This window comes from Vigna unguiculata, chromosome 9 (genome assembly GCF_037176805.1).
Source record: "Vigna unguiculata cultivar grain cowpea cultivar isolate G323 ecotype 2 chromosome 9, ASM3717680v1, whole genome shotgun sequence".
NCBI lineage: Eukaryota > Viridiplantae > Streptophyta > Magnoliopsida > Fabales > Fabaceae > Vigna > Vigna unguiculata.
The window spans coordinates 42,200,404-42,226,087 of NC_140800.1; the positions used below are offsets into that span (position 1 = coordinate 42,200,404).

At 31.9% G+C, this 25,684-nt stretch overlaps 3 protein-coding genes across 4 annotated transcripts; 2 read left to right on the forward strand and 1 right to left on the reverse strand.

The window, feature by feature from the left end:
* Window positions 1-4,420: 4,420 nt before the first annotated feature.
* On the forward strand, window positions 4,421-12,177 carry LOC114196015 (NAD(P)-binding Rossmann-fold superfamily protein). The gene is made up of 10 exons (XM_028086502.2): window positions 4,421-4,697; window positions 5,056-5,173; window positions 5,265-5,353; window positions 5,683-5,738; window positions 5,852-5,907; window positions 6,494-6,587; window positions 9,464-9,543; window positions 11,013-11,055; window positions 11,281-11,372; window positions 11,807-12,177. Exons 1-10 carry the CDS (start codon window positions 4,642-4,644, stop codon window positions 11,984-11,986), a joined length of 864 nt encoding a protein of 287 aa, XP_027942303.1. The 5' UTR covers window positions 4,421-4,641; the 3' UTR covers window positions 11,987-12,177.
* Window positions 12,178-13,459: 1,282 nt separating this feature from the next.
* Window positions 13,460-15,498, forward strand: LOC114164780 (ankyrin repeat-containing protein BDA1-like). The gene is made up of 2 exons (XM_028049542.2): window positions 13,460-14,246; window positions 14,683-15,498. The coding sequence occupies exons 1-2, from the start codon at window positions 13,650-13,652 to the stop codon at window positions 15,442-15,444; spliced, it is 1,359 nt and encodes a 452-aa protein (XP_027905343.1). The 5' UTR covers window positions 13,460-13,649; the 3' UTR covers window positions 15,445-15,498.
* A 1,782-nt stretch (window positions 15,499-17,280) lies between these two features.
* Window positions 17,281-22,801, reverse strand: LOC114162337 (histidine kinase 5-like). 2 transcript variants are annotated; one of them, XM_085666339.1, is made up of 13 exons: window positions 22,559-22,801; window positions 21,352-22,164; window positions 21,120-21,176; window positions 20,707-20,934; window positions 20,443-20,536; window positions 20,142-20,348; window positions 19,826-19,956; window positions 19,600-19,649; window positions 19,117-19,466; window positions 18,852-18,952; window positions 17,949-18,749; window positions 17,656-17,823; window positions 17,281-17,502 (listed from the first exon to the last, which is right to left on the reverse strand). In XM_085666339.1, the coding sequence occupies exons 2-13, from the start codon at window positions 22,069-22,071 to the stop codon at window positions 17,380-17,382; spliced, it is 3,030 nt and encodes a 1,009-aa protein (XP_085522465.1). In that variant the 5' UTR covers window positions 22,072-22,164; window positions 22,559-22,801; the 3' UTR covers window positions 17,281-17,379. The 2 variants fall into 2 exon arrangements, with proteins under 2 accessions (XP_085522465.1, XP_085522464.1); XM_085666338.1 differs by having other exon boundaries at window positions 18,852-18,955.
* Window positions 22,802-25,684: the final 2,883 nt, after the last annotated feature.

Here is a 25,684-nt window from a genome sequence, read left to right on the forward strand (position 1 = left end):
TGTGGTGCGCCACTATTGGCACCAAAACTTGTTTGTGTTTGGCTCTACTTGAGCCCCTGGGAGTGATATTATGCAATTCTTATTATTATTGGTATGGAAGGTTTAGTGAAGATGTTGTTGTGAGTGAGGAAGTGGAAGTTGGTGATGTGAAATGGTTGGCTGGGATATCCCTGTCAACAAGCTAATTGCCCATGTATACGACTTCAACACTTTCATCACCCTCCAACAACGAATGTACGGATTCAAAGGACCATCGCATCACTTCCTTGTCCTTATTTGCTTCCAACACAACTTCATAGGTATTACGGTCAAGCACACTGAGGTATCATAAATTTTAGAACATCGATTCCGTAATAGTTTTATTTTGGTTAAATATTTTTTTTTTCTTTAATCGAAAATTGAAATTAGTTTTTTTTTTCGAAATTTTCGTTTAATTTAGTTCTTAAATTTTTAGTTACAGTAGATTTAGTCCTTTTAATTCAATTTTATTAAGTTTATTTGAAGTTTCATATGTATTTAATGATAGTATTTTATTTAATATTAAAGTGAAAATGTGTCAAACGATATAAATAACTCAAATATTATAATGAAATGTGTTTGAAACGTCAACTAAATTTAACAAAATTTGGTTAAAAGTATTAGATCCACATATTTTTAAAGATGATGGACTAAATTGGTCTAAAATTTTGAAGAGAGACTAATTCTAATTTTCAGTGAAAGTTAAAGAACCAAAAACATATTTTATCCTTTTATTTTTAAAATGTATTTTGATAGGTGAAAAAAAAAATATTAAAACCGTCTTGCATCTCATCTTAGATCTCAACTTCTAAATAATTAGATACTCATGGATATCTGGTCATAACAATTCCCAAACCATATAAAATGAATTAACACTAGTTTCAATAAAACATATTAAAACAATAAATATATTAGTCTTTTATTTTTATATAGTATTTAAATTTTTTATTTTAATCGACGTAAAACTTATACTCATATTTCCAAACACAGTTATTTCTTAAAATTATCTTATTTTCATTTGAAAAAAAAAACAGCTCAGAAAGCATTTTCAATATTACACAACCCTTTTTCGAAATACACGAGACAGAAGAAACACATAAGTGTGACAAAAAGAGGAATGGTGAGACAACTAATGACAAGTAAAGATGCTAGCGGATCCAAACATGTCCTACACTTACATTTTATTTTATACAAGAATCTAGGTAGATGCGAAGTAGAAAGGAAGTTTCAATTAGCACAAATTATTCGGTTCTTCCCTAAGGATGTGTTCCTTTGTAATGATGGATATGGGAGAGAGTGTGAAGATGGATTTGTGTAGATTTGTGTGGATGAATATTTGTGTTTTTTTGAGTGAATTTAGAGGGTTAAGTGAGTGGATTTGGAGATAATTTTTATGAAAGTTAGTGAAATATTTAATTGATGTGATAAATTAAAAAAAATAATAAATAAAATTTGAAATTTACTAAAATACCCTTCATAATAAAAAATTAATAAAATTACAATTGAATAAATTAAAAAAATTAAAATTTAAAAATATTTTAATTATATTTTTATATATTAATTATATATATATATAAATTAATAATAATAACTACATATATTATTAATTTTTAACAATATTACAAATATTATTAATTATTGTATACTTTTATTAATTAATAATAATCATTATATATATATATATATATATTATTAATTATTATATATTAATATATTAAATATTATATTTTAAATAATGTTTTATTTATTAATAATTATTATATATTATTAATTAAATATATATATATATATATACAAATATATATTATTTATTATTATAATTTATTATATATATAAAATAAATTATAATAATAAATAATATATATATATATATATATATATATTTATAACAATTAATAAAATAATAATAATAAATAAATAATTGAAATTATTAATAATTACTAATATATATAATAAAATATTAATTGTAAATAAATTATAGTAATAGTATAATGTAATTAATAATTATATTAATAGATTTTTTTGTATAAAATTTAAAGAGGGTATATTGGTAAAATGACTTTTCATCTTTTTAAATCTTTGCAAAAATAAAGGAATGAATTTTTAGAGATTAACCGCAAATCGTTACTCGCTTATCCTTTCAAATCATACAATGAGAACATGAGATTTTTCGAAATCCGTCTTCACAAATCCTTATCTACGGTATCATCTATGCAAACGAACAAGGCCTAAGTGATTATTGTTAATCAGTTTCCCATTAACAGAAGAAAAAAAAAAAAAAACATCTTTTCAGAAGACTTGAAGCATATGTGCTACACACAACTTGCTTTTATTTTATTTTTACATTAATGTACTTAATTAGCTTATATATTTCTCTATATTCCTTTTCGGGTAGAATATCCTAAAAAACAATTCTCTCTTTAATTTATAAAACAAATCCCATTGTGAGTGCTTTTGCTTTTCATATATTTATTTTCCTCTTCTCTATTTCATAGAATTCCTTACAATTTACTAACAATTCCAAACTTGCTGATTTTATATGTCACTTTCATAAAATTCTTTCCGGGATGAATAATTTTCTACTTCTTATTTCTAAAGAACAATTTGTTTGTAGTTTTCTCTCAACTCTTGATAAATTAGTTTTGACTTAGGAAAAATCAAGTTGATTTAAGTTCAGATCAGGTCGAGTTGATTTGAGAAAAATCAATTTGAATCGGTTCAAACCTAAATTCAGTCAAATTAACTTAGATCTAAGTCAAGTTAATTTTGCATGAACCTATGTCAATTCGAAATGATCTAGATTAAGGTTAAAATATGATTATTTGAGTTGAAGTTGATTTAAATATCCTTACAAATTAACATTCATTAAATTTGAATCGCCTTATCCAAATAAATCATTTAAAAAAATATTTTTAATTTAAATCAACTCAAATTTTAATGTTTTGAAAATCATGATTTTTTTTATGCAAATCCAAAATAAAAAATGTAACATAAGTAGTTCTTCCGATTCTACTGGAATTTACGAAGAACAACGATATAAAAAAATAGTAACAATTATTATAAAAGAAACATATTTTTAATGTGAAAAAGTTTTCTTAATACACCTCACCCAATCAAACTTTACTAAAATCATATATAGATGTAATAAAGAAGAAGATAAAATGCAAACAAAACCTACTTAACTATAACTCTTCAAATTTAAATAATAAAAAAGATAAATCTAAAATAGACCTTGTGGAACTAATTTCTTCATACCGCATACTTTTGATAAAATATTCCAACAATTAAAATAATGAACAATATAATATGAACCCAATATCAATTTTTCAGTCCGATCTATTGGTTTATCGGTAAAAGAAACACGAATCATAATTTGACTCAAACTATATAGTAACTATGTGAACCAATTTTTTTTTCTTTCTCTCTTATTTTTCTCTCCAAAAATCTGTCAGAACTAACACACTTGTACTTGTTTAAAAAGAAAATATTTCAATACTCAAATATAATCACAAACCCACAACTTTAATATTCTTTATGCTAATAAAACAGACTTTATTGTTTTTTATTTGATAATTGATTTCATATATTCTATTTACCTTGGCTGGTTGGTGCCATTTATATTGCAAGCAGAACATTTTTTTTGTTGGTATCATGCAATGTCTACTTTAAAGCGTATATTTTTATTTTTATTACATCAAATTATATTCTTACACATTCCCTAAAAGCTTCACCACTGAGTTGAAATTCTCTCTAACTTTGAATTTTTTAATTTCTGAGGATAACTTTAATTGTAGTGATTCATCAATATGCGGATAAGGATAAACCATCAAATGTGTTATATGTATTTTAAACATGTACTCAATCATTGTTATGCTCTTAATCAAACATTAACAACAAGTCCAATTAATTAGAAAAAGGTCATTATCACTGTGGCCGTTGTAAAAGAAATTCTCCACATTAACCACACAAAAGAAGAAAGGGAAAATTCACAGATGAAATTGGCATCTAGTTCTACAATCACTCTATCAATACCTAACCCAATTGAAAGTGGGAAGTTGATAAAAAATTATAAATATTTTCAAATATTCTACGGATAGTTTAACTTTGTAGGCATACACAATAACGAGAAAAAAAATAGTAAAAAGGTTCACAAATATTTAAAATTTCATATATATATATATATATATTTATGTTATTAATCTATAAAAATACACTTTGATGTCACGGCAGGTATTTTTAACGAAATATTTTAAAAAAATGTATTTTCCTTTGAATTGTGGTTGAGTTTTAGACGGTAAATGGGGGTGGTAATAGCAAGGCCCTGGGTCCTGTGTCCTGGGCCGAGGACCAAGTGCTGAATTTAAGTCACGTGTGGGTCGTAGAAAAAAAAAGTAAGCCGTGTGAGGAAGTTGAGGTGGGAATAGAGCCACACAGGGCGAAGAGGTGTCAGCAGGAAGAGGCGCCACGTGTATGCTGTTGCTTCTCGCCCTCAGCACTTTCCAGTTAGTTTAGTAGAGACTTGTCTCTCATGAACCTTCTCTCGCCGTTCCTAATTCTCCTACAAGCTTCCTTTCCTAAAGAACATTCGAAACCGAAAACTCAATTCAATTCAAGTATCATCAAATGAGGACATTGCTTTCGCGCTTGATCCATTCCACGCCTTCCATTTCCAGGCTCAAGTATGCTTTCTATTCTTTCCAATCGTTATGTTCAGTAGTCGTGTCGTTTTTTTTTGTATACTGAATTCGATTATCTGATTCTTCTTGATATTTTCTATTCTATATTCGTATAATTTTTAAGTTTCTGTAATTGCCTGATTGAAATGAAATTGAGCTCTACGAAATTAGCAATGCTGTTATGCCGTGGAGGATAGCCGCTACAATTTAAGTGCGTCATGAGTTTAATTTTTCTGTATGGAATTCACTGTGTTAGGTTTCGGTACAAATGTGATTTGAATTTTATGTTGATTGTCTTCGTCATTTGTAAATTACTGATTAAGCCATTTCACCGTGTTTTCCTTTTCTTCTTACATTGCAGTACAACGGCAGTGTCGGTCAGCGGAAGAAATCTCTGCACAGATTCTAATAAAGTTGATGAGCCATTCAAAGTTGAAGAAGCAGAGACTGTAAATGTGCCCCCACCCCCAACAGAAAAGGTATTCTGCCACGATAACTGTATGTGAAACATTTATTTTTCTACCATTATCTGGCTTCCTAACTTAAAACTTGCGTTCGGTTTTATTGAAGTTGCTTGTGTTGGGAGGCAATGGATTTGTCGGATCACACATTTGTAGAGAAGCCTTAGATCGTGGCTTATCTGTTGCTAGTCTTAGCAGGTTTGATGCTTTTTCTCATTGGACGAAACTTGGATGTAGTTATGTAGGTGTTTTAGGTACTGTTCTTCAATCAGAATTGAAATTTCATCTCGTTAATCTATTATAATGTTTGCATTAGAGGAATGAATTATTGAGGTGCAACATAAATTTTGATTGCAGAACAACGGCAAAAACATTTATAGAACCACATCTATGTTTTCTATTTTTTTTTCATATTTGTATTATTACCAATCTGTCATTCTTTCTGTATTGTCACTCTTAATTGTCATCTGCTTGTCATATTTATTATTAATTCCGCATTACCAATAACTCCATGTCTTACTTTCCAGGTCTGGTAGGTCATCCCTACATGATTCCTGGGCTGGCAATGTTACTTGGTATAAAGGTCTGGTTTTTTGTTTTTTTTTTTCCTTTTTGTTTTTAGCATTTCCTTGTAAACAAAATCTTAGTGGGACACTATAATAGTCTAACGTGTCTATATTGTCTTCTAATGATTAGGGAATATCCTTTCAACTGATTCATTGAAAGACGCTCTAAATGGGGTCACTGCTGTTGTAAGTTCCCCTTGTTTTGTTATAATGCATATTAAAAATTTAGTTGCGAGTCCTTTCCCCTTTAGTTTATTATAATTCCTGGTAAAAATATTTTTCAACTTAGAGGAAGCCCAAAAGCCTAGTTTGTTTTATTTATTTATTTTTTTGTTTCTTGTGCTATTACAAGATGTTGCATTACATTTTGAACAATTTGTATACTGACATGTTTTGATCAGTTTGTTGTGACTAAATATCTCACTTTTATGTCCCTTCTTGGGATAAGCTAGGTAAAGTGGTTGGTGCGTAGGCTCTATCAATTTTAGATAATTTTGATGGTAATGATTGTACAATTTGGTTGCAAATTGTGGTTCTAACAGATTGTTAGAAAAAAACAGAAGTGAGTGTTTGTGATTGATTACAAGATAATTTGGGTCGAGAGAATTATAGTAACCATCCTGCATGCATGGCACTAACTGGCCTAATGTGTCTAAATTTTGTTGGTTAGGATACAGAATTATTTTTGTTGGTTAGGATACAGAATTATGCGTGAATATATGTTCCTCTTTGATGATTGGCCTATTGTGCTAACTTGTGTTTCTTTTGTAAGATTTCGTGTGTTGGTGGTTTTGGCTCCAACTCATACATGTACAAAATTAATGGGACTGCTAACATCAATGCAATTAGAGCAGCTTCAGATCAAGGTAATTGAGGAATTCAAACATCTATTCTTAATAATTGCTTGTTCAATTCTTACCATCTCTTATGAAATGACAATCTACCTCAAGTGTTTGGTCGTCTCCTTAAAGACAGATTAGATGCAAAGTGTAATGTTACTTGATTGTCACATACAAGCCATAAGGAATTTTCTTCAAATTTAAACTCTTTGATAGTTGCTTCAGTGATATGAGTTCACAAATAACCAATGTCATTGTCCTGCATTCTATTTCTGCTCATGATCTTGGCTCAACAATTTGTTTCATAATTTTACATGATATTAAGTTACATCCAACATGAACATAGTTTCTTGAAGTGGAGGGTCTATCGCTTGGTGACCCTACCCAAAACGTTAGAATGTCTAATAATTTGAGTATTTCCCTAATCTTCACAATTTCCAGGAGAATTCTTAACATACTTTAGGAGTTGTATGACTGCATCCTGATGTTCTTAACAAAGGGAGTTTAAAAATTGACTTACCACTCTCACTACCAATGCCATGTCTGAATGAGTCATTATGAGGTAATTTAACTCACCAACTAACTATTTGTATATCACTGGGTCAAAATATGGCTCTCTTTGGTCGGGTATAAGTTTGACACTAGAACCCATTGGTGTTTATTAACATTTAACATCCCTGTTTATTCTAGAATGTCCATGGCATATTTTCTCTAACACATGACTAAATCATGTTGGGATCGTACAACTTTTATACCCAGAAATTACCTCAAAGTGTGCAAAATCTTTTGTCAGAAACCGTTAAGCAAGATATTGTTTTCATTGGACAATACCCACTTATCACCAGCTATGATAACAATGTTGTACACATAAACAACCAGATAGATAGATACATAGTTAGGGAGAATGATGATAAGTGATTTCTCGAGGCCATACAGGGACCTTCAAAGATGAAATACCATATCAAATGACTCCTCCTATGCAACAATTCCAGGAAGTTGTTCCATCTGTACTTCTTCATCAAAATCAGTGTAGAAAGACATTCTTGATGTCAAATTGAAATAGGGTCCAGTGATGGTGGTCACAATGGAGAAGAGAACTTGGATAAATATCATTTTGGCAATATGAGAAAGTGATTATAATATTATCATAGATTTGTGTGTATTCTTTGGCAACCATACAAATTTTATAGTGACCAATTTTACCATTAGGTCCTATTTCAAGAGTATTCGACATTGAAACAACACCCAATAATTGATTAGTTAGTTGGAAGAGGAACCACTTCCATGTACCACTACTTTGAAGGATACACATCTCATCAATCATTGCACAATCATTGCTTTGGCCACTCTAGATGAGATAAAACTTCACCTAGAGACTAAGGAACTCTAACTAAATACAGCAAGGACAAATAAGTATAAAAATGTATGGTGGAAAGTCGATGATAAAGTTAGTATAGTGAGGAGAATGGTAATTTGTTGCATTGAAGTCAATGTCAATTACCCATGTGTGACATCAAGGCAATGTTAATAGTTGACTAATGAGGCTAATCAGATGGTAATGTAGGAGCAACAGGTGACTTGACAATAGATGTCTAGACAATATTAGGTGAACAAGGGGGGTTTCTAGTGTAGCTTCCAACACGTATTAATGGTATGTCCAATGTGGTGACAACGTTCACATTTTAGACGAAGTTTAAAATTACTTGTGCATAAACATCCAAAACTGCTACTCTATGATACAAAACTAGTACTCTTTTGCCAACTATGTCATATTAATTAAAATTGATTTTAAATGTTAAAGCTAGTTTTTAAAGCCAAAACCAATTATTAGCTTAAGATGTATAACCATTTTTTAGTTATAACTGGTCATGTAACCAGTTTTTTCAGTTCTATAAAACCAAAATCAATTATGGAAACAAGTTATGGGTTGGTTATAATATTCACTTCTCATGTATGGTAAATATTTTTAACCAACTGATTATATATCTGATTTTAGTTATTCACTTCTCATTTTTAGGATATATATCTGATTATATAATCAGTTTTAGTTACAACTGGTTATATAATCAGTTTTGCACAAATTAAAACTACTTCTACCAAACCAAAATCAGTCATGGAAAATCATTTATGGTTTTGTTATAATAATATTCGCTTGTCGTGTATTGTTAATTTTTAAGATTTTAACCAACAGGTTATTATAAAACTGTTTAATCGGGGTTAAAGTGAGTTCTTTTAAACCAATTATTATGATAGCCCCTACACAGAAATAGGATATGTTAGACACTGTTGTTCCATTTGGATAGCATATGTTTGATGCATAACAATTATAAGCTCTTAGTGAAGAGTCTAGCCTTTGTTGTCATGTGTTTGAGCTTTCTGTTATAATTTATGTCTATCTTGCAAAAAAGTAGGGCATATGGACAAACTTTTCTTCTACTATTTATAGGAGAGAAAAAACAAAATGAGTTTGTCCATAAGCTAAAATTAGCTTATACATAAATTAATTTGTAGATATTCTTGTATAGCTTCTCTAATTATTATTTTTAACTTGAACATAAATTAGTTTTAACTTACCAAAAAACTCATTCGGTTATTTTGTCTCTGTACACATTTTCTTTGACAATTTGTTTATACATTTGTTTGTTGTGAAACATGGAATGAGCCAAATGATAGAAATTGGTTGGTATTTAGTTTAATTAATTCAAACCTCATTTAAATTATTAGGTGATATTTAGCAACATTCATTAGAAACTCTTTGCTATTTTCAAGTTTACTAGATTTAGAATAAAAAAGAAAACTGAAATTGGTTTTGTATTTTTGTTGTTTGACGAAGTATTGGTTATATTTCCTTTTGTGTAGTTATCTACCCGTTACTGGTTGATGATTTGTTCTTGGTCCTACAGGTGTTAAAAGATTTGTCTATATCTCTGCTGCTGACTTTGGTGTAGTAAATTACTTACTGCAGGGGTATTATCAAGGAAAGGTAATATGTCCTACTCTTTATCGTGAGGATGTTTTCAGGAAAGAATTATTAGTTGATGAATATTTCTAGGAAACATGTGATGGAGAAATATGCAAATATTTACATTCCATGGGTGCATTAACACTTGCTTCACAGTTTTGAGTTGTTAGTTTTTTGAAATTTACAGTTTAGGACAATCACCTAGAACATGATTTAGTAGATTTAATATTGTGATTCAAAAGTTTGGTATAATTTGGAGCAAAGCTGAGTGCTTTGTTTTCTATCATCGCTCACCTACTGATTGCATTTATCTAGTTCTTTGTGCTAATGACATTGCCATTATAGTAATGATCAACCAGGTAGCATGAAGGTGAAGCAAAATCTTTTCAAGCGTTTTTAAACAAAAGATCTTGGTAAACTAAAATATTTCGTGGGTGACTGGGTGGGCTCTCACTCTCCCATTGATAGAAGGTCCACCTCCAGTTTATGTATATTTGTTAGATATAACTAGAGGCAAAATGTTATAGTCAGTTCCAACGCAAAGGCAAAGTATCGAGCTATGGTTGTTGTCAGTCTGGAGCTTGCATTAATCAAACAGTTCCTTCAGGATTGAAAGTTTGAGGAGGTTGCATAGTTATCACTCATGTGATAATCATACCACTATGCATATTGCCTCAAATCCAGTATTCCATGAAAATGATGAAATATATTGATGTTGATTGTCACTTTTTAGAGAACAAATGTCGGGGAACTATATGCCAGTTTTGTCAATTCCCATAATCATCTAGCTTGGTGCATATGATCTATATCCTTTAATCTAAGGGGAGTGTTAAAATCTTCTACATATATTAGAATCTTATATTTATAGTGATTAATGATATAGGACCAATTAGATTGATTCTATATTTATGTTATTAACTTAAAATATGGTAACTGAGTATTATTTAATTTTGTTCTATTATCTTTAAATTGAATAGCTCCAACGTGGTTTAAACACAGAATTCAGCACGTGCCTTCTTAGTTTCTTTATTCTAAACATATATAATTCTTGCCACCATAAATGTACTATCTAAAAACTACCTTACCTTCCTAAATATGATTCCCCCTTTTTGCTCCCCTCTAATAGACTTATTATGTCCTTTGTGCATCCTCCTAATTCTGGAAGATTCACCTCCTGATGGTTTTACTGATTAATCTCCTGCAATACCCTTCTCTTTTTTTTTTCTTCAAGTGAGCAAGCCACTGACGTTGTCTTTCCTCAATCTGAGTGAGCTTGGATCTTCAGTGTTGGTCCAAGTCATCGTATGTAATAGATCATGTGAAGAGATACGTAATGATTTAAATAGTTGGCTAGTTCTAGTCGTCTATTTGTGATATTCTGAATTCTATTTGTGCTGCCATCTTTATCATGTATACAGTAAAGAAAAAAATGGTAAATTTGATGCTGAAACGTTTTCGAATTTTAATATAGTGTCTCTTAACTTATGCAGAAAGCTGCTGAAACAGAGCTCCTGAGCAAATTTCCATATGGAGGTATATATTTTCTTAAGATAGTATTAAAGACATTTATAGTTTATTCTAGTTTGTTGGACCTCATACACCTGCTATTGTTCATTCTCGCAGTTTTGTATTCTTTTTTAACAAATTATTGCAGATATTTCAAAGAAAGTATAAATCGTTACTCATGATGAGTCATGACTCTTGTTATTAGGGAGTATTATGCTCGTACATGATTGCCCTATTACATGCTTTTTTCAGGAGTAATTCTAAGGCCAGGATTTATTTACGGTACTCGAAGTGTTGGGAGTATGAAGTTACCCCTTGGTGTAATTGGATCTCCATTGGAGACGGTAAGTGCACGTGCTTCTCTAATACGGCAGATATTACTTCGCTCCTTCGATGATGATTTGACATTAATTTTAGAGTAAATTATAATAATCACTTTTTAAGGTTTGTGAAATTGTACAAACAATTCTCTACTTTTTCTATCCCTACATTTACCTTATTTAGTTGGTTAACCCCCTTTTTACATTACACTGATTCTTTTAAGTGTTTGGAATAACATTAGATCACGTACACTACTTTTAAGGGAGGTTGTCGTAAGTGTTAAAAATGTGGGGGCTTTTTGTGTATATGTATGTCTGCAGTGTACATTCATGGCGTAACACTTTTTCCTTTTTTCGGTTTTGATTGAATGTCTAGTCTAATTCCTAAAAACGATTAGTTTCTCCTGAATATTAGCTTAATAAATTTGTTCATATGTATTTTTACTTTAATTTTATAGGTTCTCCAAGTTGCTAAACCATTGAACCAGATCCCACTTATTGGGCCTCTATTGACACCTCCTGTCAATGTTACTGCGGTGGCAAAAGTTGCTGTTAAAGCTGCTACTGATCCTGTTTTCCCACCGGGGATCATAGATGTCTACGGAATACAACGTTACAGTCAGCATAAATCAAACTAAAAATTCTCTTTATCTTGTTCCCTGGGTCAATCTAATATGGAGCGATTTGCTTCTGAATATCTGTTTTCTGAACTGAGAATATTTCTCCATACCATTTCCATGGCAGAATAAAGTCTGAAAGTGCGTGGATGTAGCCGTATATCTATATTTTTAAAATTTTCAACACGCCATAAATCTTTGGTTTATTATAATTAAGCCACTTAGGCAGGTAGGTGGTCCGAATGTTTGATAAGTAGTTGATTAGTTTTGAAGACGACCGAGATGAACTGTGAAAAAAGGCTCCGTCAAATCACGTAATTTTCATAGGAAATAAAATAGTAGATTCTACTTTACGGTAGTCTTAGATGGAAAGAATGAAATTGTAGTCGTAATCATTTGGTCAGATTTTTTTTATTCTGTCACTTGACTAGAAGAAATATATTTGGAACTAGTCCAATCTATTTTTTATTTGTTTTGGGATCAAGCACTTCCTTCCAGTCAAATTTTATGAACAAGGAAACGCGGATCCACTTTTCCAACCAATTTAAAGGAAAGTAAGCCTTTTGGAAGACCGGAATTATGAGCCCTCAATACATATATGGCTGGAGCAAAATTAAGACTTTGGAGAAAATAAAATGAAATCATTGATGATTTATAAGAAAATTAAAGAATAGAACAGTCTTCACCAGACACAAAGAAAATTTAGATGAAAATGAAATAGGGACAGAGTGGTAAAAGAAAAATTCAACACCAATATTTTTTCAAACAATCATCAAATAGTTTGTTTTAATAATAAAATATTATATTAAGATGATAACAACACATATAATAAAATTTTAAAATTAAATAACGATATTCAATTATAAAAATATAAGAGTGCAAATTATGCCTTGTGTGCAATGGTTTGACAGCTGTTGAAGTCTAAAAATATTCATGTATATTTCAATTAAAAGTAATACTCTTAATTTCAATTTTTATATATTACTAAGTTTAGTATTTTTGACATAGTATTAATCGGACAAATAAAAACATTGAAAGATAGACCAAGAAGAAAGAATATTATGTTAATCTTGAAAATATTTCAAATTCTATTAATATTATAATATTGAAGATTTTGATTTTGCCTCTACAAAACATTTAGATTAAAAAAGAGTGTTTATACGATTATATAGAGCTTAAATATTTGAAACTATATATTTCTTTTCAACTTAAACATTGGAAAAAATTATCATCTACAATAAACTTAAATATAAACAAATCCAAATAACTTCACCTTATCTACTAACACCATTCTAAAATCAGTTTTCATTTAACACAGATAATTTCAAAGCACTCGTTTCTTATTTATAATATTAAATTGTAATAAATAGTCGTTATAAAATAGTTAGAAACAGTACCAACTAACTTTTCAACTAAAATAAAATCGGTCGCTATTACATGATTTAGAATGAGAAAAAGTGCACTTACAATAATAATCTCGAAAGAACAATGAACTTGAGAAACACGGTGAGAAGAAGTGATTTATTTATTTATGAAAAAGCAAGAAGCAACTTGATATGTGTTGACCGTATGGTCCACGGGATCACGGTGGCCACAAAATGCTATATAACAGCACCATTTAAACCCTTTAAACCCTGATTTTTCATTGTATGAACCCTGTTTTCCCTCATATATATATATCATCATGAACAACTTTCTGGTTGCAGCTGCACAAGATGGGGACGTAGACTTGCTCTACAAGCTGATTCAGATGCAACCCTATGTGCTGGAACACACCGACTTCATGCCATTTGTTGACACTCCTCTGCATGTTGCAGCTGCTGCAGGCCATGCCAGTTTTTGCACTGAGCTCATCAGACTCAAACCCTCCTTTTCATGGAAGCTCAACCAGTGTGGGCTCAGCCCCATGCATCTTGCGTTGCAGAAGAAGCATCACAGATTGGTGTGTCGCTTTGTGGAGATCAACAAGGACCTCGTGAGGATCAAAGGGAGAGAGGGTCTCACTCCTTTGCATCTTGCAACTCAAACTGGGACCATTGATCTTCTGCCCAAGTTCTTATCGGCTTGTCCTGATTCCATCGAAGATGTAACTGTTCGAAGTGAAACCTCGCTGCATATTGCTGTCAAATATAACCAGTTTCAGGCTTTGGAGGTCTTGGTTGGATGGCTTCAGAGAAACTGCCAGAGACACGCTCAGAACCGCGAGCGCAGGATTCTCAACTGGCGGGATGAAGCAGGCAACACCGTTCTCCACCTTTCCGTTCTCAAAGTCTTCCCTCAGGCATGCGTTCAATTCTTTCCTTTAAATACTTTTTTCGTCCTCATTTTCGTAGTGTTTGTTGTGGATGATCTTCATTTTGACAGAATGTTTTAAAATGGTCTTTATTTTTACAGAATGTTTAAAATGTTCTTCATTCTCACAGTTCGTATTTTATGTGGTCATTTTCTATCAAAATGAGGATCATCCGCATCGTTACTAATTTAAACGGCGTCACAACAAATGATCAAATAAAACACGAAAAATGATGACCATGTTAAACATTCTATAAAAATATGACCATTTTAAACATTTTGTCAAAATGAGGATCATCCACAACAAACCCTACGAAGATTGAGAACGAAAAAGTTATTTAAACATTTAAAAATCACATTCAGAACGGACAATAAGAGATGATCGGATAAGTTTTTAATGAGTGCATTTTGAATTCTTTGTGCAGGCAGTTAAGTTGTTGTTAGAAAGCAACATAGACATAAATGCAAAGAACTTCGAGGACTTAACAGCGTTGGACATAGTTGAGATTAACCAAACCGAGGCTCACAGTGCAGAGATCAGAGACATGTTAGTGAGGCGTGGAGCTTTACGTGGCTTTTCGATTGCTACCACAACACTGGTGGAAGAGCTACGAGCAAAAATCACATTCAACGAGAGAATAGCGATCTCGGTGACTCGTCTGAGAAAGAGAATATCAAACGACACACGCAACGCATTGTTGGTGGTGGCTATTCTTTTCGCGACAAACACTTACGAAGCAGTGCGTAGCCCTCCCGGTGGAGTTTACCAAGCAGAGGGTAGTTCTAATAACAAGATCAGCACATCGTTCCAGCACAGTGAGTATGCAGCAATGCAAGAAATTGCTGGGAAAGTGGTGATGAAAATGCAGATCTTCAACTGGTTCTGGTCCTTCAACACATTCTCCTGTTATCTTTCCATTTTGATGATATGTTTTCTGATGCCACGAGGGCGAATCAGTGTTTTCGTGACCTTTCCGCTTTCTATATTTTCTGGATGCTACGTCTTCTCCATGTTAGTGATATCACCCAGTTTCAGGTTAAACACTGCCACTGTGGTTCTGCCATGCGTGTTCACGCTGTTCTACGGTTGGGGGAGTTACGTATACATTAGATTAGCCAAAAAACTTAAAATGTACGCACATAAACAGAAAGACACGTTCAAGTTTGTGGGAGGAAATAGATGGTAATGATTTATGTTCTCATAAACAACACAAACTATTGATTAAAAGAAAGTAATTGCAGATTATGGGAACATGTTTTGGAATACAGAAACTTTTCTACCTTTCATTTTTTAAATGGTTAGAATCTGTTGGAAAATTATGTTGATTACTAAATTTTTTGACAAGTTTCTCTTTTGAGATATAGTTTTTTATTTTTTTATTTTTTCATTTTTAATATTCCAAAATTACTTAAAAAATAACATTTCATATTATAAAAAAAATTATTAAAATTTAATAATTAAAATATCATTGTCCAAATTTATTATGAAAAATGATTGTTCTATGTCATATACATAAAATAAGATATTAATTATATAACTTTCATTATAAGATGTTATTAATTATATAATTTTCATCGTTAATTACTAGTGACATTTATGATGATTAAATAGTGATTTCAAGTTTAGTTTTAGTTGTTGACCAAGGCTTCTCTGTGCTTGAATAGAAATGATTGTTGTTAGTGTGGTAATAGGAGAAATTATATATGGGAGGTTAGGGATGGTATTAATAAGATAGTAGTATTTAAGGCTAATCGAATTTTATTAAACTGTTTGAGAAAGGTGAAGTTTAGTTGTGTAGAATCTAGGTATAACTGATGTGAGATAGGATATAGAACGGATAATAACACTGTAATAATTAAATTTTAATATTTTTTTCTTACAATTTTGACTAAGTTTAGAATATAAGAAATGAGAAAATAAAAAAAATGATAAACTATTTAAAAAATGCTAACTTAAATTATAAATTTTTCATATAGAATGGAGAATTAGGAATAATTTGTGAAGTTCAAATAATTTTGATTGGAAGCACGTCACTATGAGGGTATGTGTATACAGGTAGATATAAGTGTCATTTCTCTTTCCAAAAAGTAATATTTATTTATTTATGAATTAATGTAAATATTTATTTATTTATGAATTTTAAGACCAGTATATATGAAGTTTGAAATATATATCAAATTCCATTTTTAATAGATTAAAAATATATATTTATCTTTTTTATAATTTTAAAATTTCTCATGTAAATTTCAACTCCAATTAATCAACTTCTGTTCAGTCAAGGAAAACCTAACTCTAGAAAAGTTAACCTGCATTGTTTTTGGTTGGACTCCAACCAAATTTATGAAATCCTACCTCCTTTTACTATTACTAACGGTTCTTCACTCGTGCACCTCAAATAAAATATTATTCCCAGTATTTATTTAAATATTATCGTGCTTTCGAATTTTAATATTTTTACAATGAAATCATTATTCATGTTACAAAATTTTAAATTCGAATTAAAACTTAAATTTTAAATTTTTGTTATCAAATATTTTTGTAATCAATAAAGAACTTACAATGTTATGAAATTTATATACCTACATCAATTAGTTATTACAAACAAGTTATTGCAATAAATTTAATTTTATAAATATGAATATATTAATTCCATACTATATAATTAAATTAATAAACATATTTAATTATAAATGCACTCAAATAATTAATTTAAATCAACATTTAAACTTGTAATTTTTATTATCAAATAATTTAATATTTTTGAACATATTAATATTAACTACATCTAATATATAATTTAGTTAAACTTAGTAGTCTTTTTATATATTATACAAGTTAAAAAAAATGAATAATGATTTCATAATATTATATTGGTTATGAAAATAAAAGTATTAATATATGTTGTAAATTTCATTTTTGAAGTTCGTTTGTAGTGCCAATATACCATTTCTGGAAATACTTATGGTTTCATTGCTACAACTAATCCTAGGCACGTAGTTAATACTAACTTATTATTCATGCATTTCCTTCAGAACACGATGCATTGATTACAAAACTTTCCTATGCTTTTATACATACATTCTTTTATACACTACCTGAAATTTACAAGGATTTCAGTGTATCACCTCAGGTACTGTTCAATACACTCTTTCAGTTTCTGGAAAGTTACAGGTTTTGACACAAACGAGTCCATTCCATTTGCATAACACTCTTCAGCACTCTCTGACAAAGCATTTGCTGTCATCTGCATCATTATGATGAATATTAACACAATGATCATTTACTTCTCAAAAATTACTACACTGGAAACTGTTCCAATATCAAATTAAAATCATCCTTAAGATTGTTTAGCATCACAGTCACACTAAAGGAACACAGAGAGTGATTGATTACTCACAGCAACAATAGGAATTCGCTTTCTAGAAGGTTCAGAACATTCATAATATGAATCTGAAAGACTTAGCTCGATTCCAGCATTTCTTGCAGCATCCCAATTGCCTGTTTCCTCAAAAGATCGAATCAGTTTTGTTGCTTGAAGACCATTCATAACTGGCATGCAGACATCCTATGAAATGCAAGTGCCAAAAGATTAGTAGAACTCATATCAAGTAAAGTTAATATTAAAAAATGAACAGAAAATTTTTTATGGTGAAATTGTCACAAGATTCCATTACAGATCCCAGAAATTACCATCAGAATCAAGTCAAAAGAGCAGCGCTGAACTGCACGTACAGCTTCCACGCCATTATTCACAACATGTATGCTATGGCCTAATTGCTTCATCATGGACTGTGTCACCATGATATTAATCTTGTTATCTTCAACAAGAAGGATCTTAGGCCTTGATGAGGATTTGGTTACTCCTGGTGTACAGTTACTTGATTGGATAGTTGTGCTTGTCTTTCCCTGACCCTGACATGTTTGTTGGGATTCACATGACTTTGTTGCTGCAGCCGTTTCTCCACTTGCTACAGTTGCTTCAGAGGAATCTGCATAACCATTCAAGGACCAGGTATGAGCCTTATCTTGCTGCAGTTTATCTCTGCTAACTAAACTTCTGTTCTTTGCTTCTGAGCTGTGACCAGATGAACTGGCCGATTCAGACATTTCTGGACCATCAACAACTGAAGATGAATCGTCAACTGAGCATGTCTCTTTTGACATGATATCATTAGAGAGGATTGCATATAAACTGTCAGAAAATCCACCAAGTTTATGGGAGCTTGTGTAGCCAATTTTGTTTGGTAATAACATCTGTGTCCTGCTACATCCATTAGAAGAGAACAGAGAGCCCAAAGTGCGTGGCTGGAATTGGAAGAAACTTTCTATTGTATCATCAGATGCAGCATCATTGTTCTCTACATCAGACAGCTCATCCTGGTCATCAGAATTATCACAAGCATTTGAAACCTTGTATGGGAGTATGAAAGTGAAGGTAGAACCGTAATGTTCTTTGCTAGACACGGTTAAACGACCCCCCATCAACTCAACCTATTACAAGTGCAAAGAAACATTTAGCAATTGAGTAAAGAGAGAAAACAAATGAAATATCACCTTTTTTGTTACGAAAACGAAACATCATTTTCAGTTTACCAGCTGTTTGCATATTGCTAATCCTAGCCCGGTGCCACCGTACTTTCGAGAATGATCTGCACTGACTTGCATGTACCTTTTAAACAAGGTTGGAATAGCATCTTCTGTCGCATTACAACATGGAAAAAATATTCATCTGATGAGTACTTTTTTTCTGTAAGAAAATTCAAACTAGTGAATACAAAGTAAAACTCTAAAACAAACAGAAGAAAAGAAATCAGGGTTGTGACTTGTGATGAATAAAAAGGTAATGCTCACTGCGTACCTGGTATTCCAATGCCTGTGTCATATACATCACAACGTATCCACACTGTTGTTCCAGCTGAATAAGGTTGCTCCTCAGTGTCTCCATTCATTGAGCATTCGCTTTTGACCGGTGATCTACATTCATCATTGAATGCATGGTTTTGGCTGGGACAATCATCACCAAGAGGTTTTCTGTTGCTGCCACTTTGAGGCGTTGATAGATATTTATCTTCTTTCAAACCATTCACTGAAATAGTTGAATGCTCTGAAGTCATCTTTTGCATGCATTCTGCCTTTGCAAAAGAAGGTTCTGGCACGACGTAAAGGTTTATTCCAATTTTGCCTTCATGGGTGAACTTGACGGCATTGCTGCAAAATAGTAGCAACAGTGAATATAAAGCAACCGACCACTCCCTCAAAACAACAAATGAAAATGAAAAATTGGATCATTTACGTGACAAACTAATTGAAACAAGACTACTAATGGCATGAAGCTTAGTACCTGATTAAATTTGTGAGAATTTGCCGCATCCTTAAAACATCACCAACGACCTGAAATTATTAGTGAACCATATGAACTGCAAACAGTTAGCACTAACAGACCTTATAGGAAAAATATGCTAAATATGCGACAATATTTATATTGAAGAAATCAAGCATTTAAGGACAATAGAAATGCAAAATATGTGAGAGCTAACGTTGTATTGTAACTATTACTAACTCCTCACCTCAATAGGTACATCATCAGTTACATGTCCTTCCAAGGTTAGTACTTTTTGCAACGAAACTGCAGCAGTCTGGAGTACATGTTTGACTACCTCTCTTGGCCGGAATTTAGTAGCTTCCAATTTCATGACTCCTACATAGAGCAGGGATTTTGAAGCATGATCAAATTTTAAAATATCAGTGCCTAAAGTAAAAACTCCAAAGCACTACTTGTCTTAACCATAAGCAAATTCCAAGTTGCTATCTGAATGATTAAAATCTATTTTACATAAATCAGATTTCTTTTAGTAAGAAATGGAACAAGGATAGATTTATAACCTGACTCAACCTTGGAAAGATCAAGGATGTCATTTATAAGTTGAAGAACCAAATCTCCAGAAGATAGCATGACATCCAAGAGTTGTCTTTGCTCCCAATCGAGTTTTGTGTTAGAAAGAACTTCAGCCATGCTAACAACCCCAGACAAAGGAGATCTTATCTCGTGAGACATTGTCGCCAGCATTTGTTTTGCTCGCATTGTTTCCTCTATTAAAAGGAGGAGGGGAACATAATAAACTTTCTTGCTGCAAGAACAAATTGAAGAAAATTTGATAAATGAGATTTGACTGAGTGATTGAACCTGTAATGTGAATGGTTTTATTTAGTTCTGTTTCCTTGGCTTTCTGAACAGCAATCTCTTCCCGAATCTTTGCCATCCTTTCCCTTTTTCTCACCTGAATTTTTTTAAGAAACATAATACTCTCTTTACAAGAACAAGAATACAAGTACGACAATAACAACAAAGTTTTATCCCACTGATTGAGATTTCGCTATATGGATCACACACCATTTGACTTGGTTAAAAAGAAAAAATGTAAGTAAAACTGAAGAAGACAACACCTACCTGATCTGTTATATCCATTCCCATGTAATTTATTCCAATTGTCTCCCCTGCTTTGCTAAACACGGGCTCTACGTATATCAAAAATGTCTTTGACCCAAACAGTTCTGTCTCAAAAGTGATTTCCCTTTTTGCAGGCAATCCTTTTTCCAAAACTTCTCTCTTAAACTCTTGAGATTCCTTAACACCAGCTCCCGTGAATATTTCAACATCCGTTTTTCCTATGATGTCCTGAAAAGGATGAGTAATGTAAAGAGCTAAGATATTTAAGCATACCTAAAAGTCCTTTGCAAAGAACTAAAAGAGAGGAAAATAAGCTTCTTCTCAGTTTTCAGCAGCTTTTCATAGAAAACAACTAGAACAAAGCAAACTCAAGCAACATTGATCATGACTAGAGTTTCAACAGGAATCATTACCTCTTCTTGTAAACTTGGAAAATGATTGTATATAAAGCAATAGCGCAAATCTTTGTCCTGGAACAAAAATATCAAGCAGATTAAAAGAGCCATCATCAAGCAGTGCCTACTGGCTTGTTAGTACTTAAAGAGTACTCAAAATCTCATAATCAATTTCAAGTCATAATATCCTATGATTATTCTACAAGTTATTCCAAATGAAGAAAAAAAAAAACTCAACACACTGATTTACCTGGTGGCCAATAACAACAGGTGCATTTTGCAGTATAAAATGCAAGAAATTGTCTGCTCTTTTCAGGATCTGGGACAGTTCTTCCACAGGTGAGGATTGCCTTTCAATGTTTGCTATACTTTCTTGCAGCTTTTCTTCAAGAATCTGTTCCCTTTGGATACTTGCCTCCAGCTGCTTCTCTAATTGCAAGGCTCGCTGTTTCCAGTACATGACGGTGTCATACTCAGCATCAATCTCGTTCTTCTTGTTTTGAACCACAGCATCACTTTTCCTGCAAGGTATATCATGCCATATACCATCATAAACGTCATCCAAAATAGAAACTGGGCGTTTATCACCCCCATATCTTTCTTCCTCAAATCGATGCTCTTCCAATATCTCTAATTTCCTGAGCTCAACATCCTGCCTTTGCTTGCTAAGGTTGTCGAGTTCTTCTCTGAGAAGACGCACAACATTGGCCTGTTTGTACTCCCAGTGTTTCATTAGGTACGCCAACTGAGAAGACCCTTTTTCTGTAAAATTTGTAAGCTCCATGAGTCGCTTGAAATCAACTATAGTTGGCTCCTCCATGATAGTAACCTCCTCTAACATGTCTTGGTCCCTTCCAGGCTTTTCTATAAACTGCTTTCCAACATCAGTTCCAATATCTTCAGGCCACATTGAAGGAAGGGCCTCAATGTCCATGTCCTCTATGCAATCATTCTCCATCTCGCAGACCATGAAAATTGTGCTAATCCAAGTTTAACTCTTTGGCCTTTTGCATTATAAGAGGCAGCGAACAGCACTCTCAGATAGAAGCCAAAGCAGTGGACCCTGCTCCAATAGTTAGGAGAAGATCAGTCCCGTCAAAGTTTGGAACTAAAATCTTGTTTGAATAAATTCCCCAGTAAGTTCTTATAATAGGCAAAAATAAGAAGAAAATAAATTGAATTTCCTCCACAAGCTGAAATCAACTTCTGCATTTAGCTTTATAAAAGTTATGTCATTTTACTTCTTCGAAAAAACTGAAATGCAAAGATGATTATAGAGTGTAAAAGAAGTTTGATTCGTTTTATCTTTTTATCCCATCTCCTGCAAGTACTTATCAATTATTGAATTGGGATACACATAAACTAGGTGCCAGGAAAGATGAAGTAAAATGAAATGAAAGGATAAAAAAACAACAAACTTCGAGCTTAAAAGATCATTAGCATCCTTTGCATCCCACCTCAACAGCCAAATGGAGAATTGCAACGTTCAAAAGGCTTTTTCCCTGCAAACCAGTCTCTGAGAAGAATCGTTTCCACTATGTATTCAAATGTATCACAAGAAACGCAGCAGGTTCCAGGAGAGCAGAAAGAAGCAATCAGCAAATAGAGAGGAAAGCGTGTGTTTATAAATATGTGAAGTACAAAGCAACAACCTTTAATAAAAAAACTGATGAAAAAGAATACCAACCCAGGTAGGTACGTGCATTAGGGGGGTCCTAATGATGGAGAAATGTTTGGCTTTCTTAACTGCTGTTGTGTTTCTTTCCTGTTTTTTTGTGACAAACAATGTTATGTTGTAACCTTCGAAAGTCCACAGTTTTCTTTCCTCAGCAAAAAGCAAAGCCTCAGGTGTTAATTAAACAAGCATATGGTATGCCTTATCTTATGATGTCGTTGTTCTTGTTCTTTTTCTTTCTCTCTCCCCAAAAAAATGGATTAAACCGTAGAGAGAGAAAATGGGTGTGTATGGGGACACTTTGGTTTTTAAATCCACAAGAAACCATTGCTGTTCCCCGCCTTTTCCCAAGTGCCACGGTGGTGCTGGTGCGGCGCGTGGAACCACGCGTCAGTGGGTTTACCGAATCAACTCACGTACTTTGAAGTTAATGACAATTGTCAGCAACAGTTTCTACTCCGCTTTTAACACACTTTTTCTTTTATTAAAAAAAAATATAATATATAAAATATAAATTTAATTCAATAAATTTTAGCCTAATCATAATTTTATATGTAACTTTTCTGGGTTTTGTTAACCATAGTTTAAGTCTTAGCATAATTATTTTAGAGTAAATATTTAGATAAAACCTCAATTTTAATTTAAAATAACCATAAAAAGAACACTCAAACGTTTTATAAACGAAAATTTCATAAATAACCACAAATAAAATTTTCCAGATTTTATATAAATATCCGTCAAGCAATGTGAAGTGGTGTTATCTATTCCACGATCGGGTGGTTGCTTTAGTTTGTAAACCAAGCTTCTTTGATTATTTGTAATAGGTTAGGGAAAGCAAGGGTAGATTGATTAAATAAACCAAACATTATATGTCATTGTCCATAAAAGGAAGATAATACTAGTTTAACATTTGGATTGTATAATATTAGCCTATGTTATTTAGAAGGCAAAGAAAATTAATCAACTTTAACCATATGATTGCACCTTTGTTTGAAAACCATTCCGACCAAATTCAACTAAAACTTTTTATAAGCCTTCGTACAAACTTAGAAAAAACTCCAAAAAAAAAATGGATTGAAAAACTAATTTCCAAACACATGTTTAAATTATATCTCCCATGTGTCCGTCTCCTAACGCCCCTGTTACGCATACATAATACAATTAATTAAACAAAAATAAATAAATCAATTAAAACATGAAAATAAACAAACAAAATAACGATCACATGCGAACAATTTAAAATATACAATTTTACTTTTAAAATTTAATTAAATGAGGAATTTATTCACAAATAAAGTAATTAATATGAAATTGAGCCACGGTGGCGCGTAGAAAACTCGCTGCTCACGTCATGCGATCGTGTCGTATCGTTAAGCGTTGTTTCCTTTTCAGTTTGGTCTTATTCACTCAAAAATCATTCATGCATATATTGGCTAAGCTTAAACACACCAATTTTTAAGGGTTAAATATGTTTTTGGTCCCTCAAGTTTGAGCGAAAGTTGGGTTTAGTCCCTCATCAAAACTTTTGACCAATTTAGTCCTTCATCTTCCAAAATGCGTGAATTTAGTCTTTTTAACCAAATTTTGTTAAGTTTATCTGACATTTCAAGCGCATTTCATGATAGTATTTAAATTATTTATACTGTTTGACACATTTTTGCTTCAATGTTAACTTAAATACTATCATGAAATGCGCTCGAAACGTCAGATAAACTTAACAAAATTTGGTTAAAAGGACTAAATTCACGTATTTTGAAAGATAAAAGACTAAATTGGTCAAAAGTTTTGATGAGGGACTAATTCCAAATTTCGCTGAAACTTGAGGGACCAAAACCATATTTAACCCAATTTTTAATCCCATGATAATCAACCTTCCACGTGACACAATCCTTTTCCTACGTAGTTTAATAACTTAAAACAGATATTCTCATATTATCACAGGTCTTAGGTAGTGTTAATTTCATCTTAATTAAATATAAATTCACACTCTAATAATTATTTGTATATGATTTTTTTTAGCTTAAACTGTCCATACATGATAGATTTATTCTATATGTGAGAATTATGTCAACGTCAGGAACATGCATTAGATAAGATTTAATTAAGGATTGAGTCTAAAAAGGTTAATCATGGGTTGATTTAATAAGTTAAACATGATTAAGGAATGGTTAGCATTTTTCAAATAGTTTGTTATTAACAACAGCTCCACCTGAAGTGATAGCTTTGGACAACATCCTTAATAAGCGGATTGTCTTAAAATATTTATGGTTCATGAGACGCCATTAGTCTCTTTCACTTGTTATTTTTTTTTTTTTTATAGTAATTTGTTTTAATGGTATAAAAAAATAATAGTAAAAAAAAATTAAAATATGTGTTTGGAATACAATCGTGAATCTAAGTCCTACATTGGTTAGAAATGAAAAAACAAAATATTATATAAGGATAAAGATCCATAAACACATTGTCTTAAACTTTTAGATTGAGAATGATGTCAATATCTTATGTGGTTGGACTCATGTTTCATTGGTGTTTGTTTTCTCCAATAAAACTTCTTCTATAAACCTAAAAAATATGTTACTATTTTTTATTATTAAAGTGATTGAATAACATAATTTTAACTGAGTTGACACAAGCAGAATGTTATAGAAACAGGGAAATGATGAAATGGGACCAAAGTATTGCCAAATTGAGGAAGCAGAATCCACAAATTCCGGAAATAAAGTTTGGAAGCATTTGCAGGTAACACCTTAGTCACAAAATAAAAAATATACACATAGCTCGGGCCCTTCTTTCTAAATTACTACAATTTCCTCTTAAATTTTACACTCAAAATAAATTCATATATCATTTCCCAGCAATATTTTTATGCATTTTCATTAAAACATATCATAAAAACACGATATGTGAC

Bases quoted from the DNA above. Each gene is read 5' to 3' on its own strand.
- LOC114162337 (XM_085666338.1), bottom strand. From the start codon at position 22,071: ATGGTCTGCGAGATGGAGAATGATTGCATAGAGGACATGGACATTGAG. The intron at 21,177-21,351 runs GTAAATCAGTGT...TTTTTGTTCCAG, and splicing joins CTGTTGTTATTGGCCACCAG to GACAAAGATTTGCGCTATTG. The intron at 17,824-17,948 runs GTAATTTCTGGG...TGCATTTCATAG, and splicing joins CTTTTGACTTGATTCTGATG to GATGTCTGCATGCCAGTTAT.
- LOC114164780 (XM_028049542.2), top strand. From the start codon at position 13,650: ATGAACAACTTTCTGGTTGCAGCTGCACAAGATGGGGACGTAGACTTG. The intron at 14,247-14,682 runs GCATGCGTTCAA...TTCTTTGTGCAG, and splicing joins TTCTCAAAGTCTTCCCTCAG to GCAGTTAAGTTGTTGTTAGA.
- LOC114196015 (XM_028086502.2), top strand. From the start codon at position 4,642: ATGAGGACATTGCTTTCGCGCTTGATCCATTCCACGCCTTCCATTTCC. The intron at 4,698-5,055 runs GTATGCTTTCTA...CTTACATTGCAG, and splicing joins CCTTCCATTTCCAGGCTCAA to TACAACGGCAGTGTCGGTCA. The intron at 9,544-11,012 runs GTAATATGTCCT...TAACTTATGCAG, and splicing joins AGGGGTATTATCAAGGAAAG to AAAGCTGCTGAAACAGAGCT.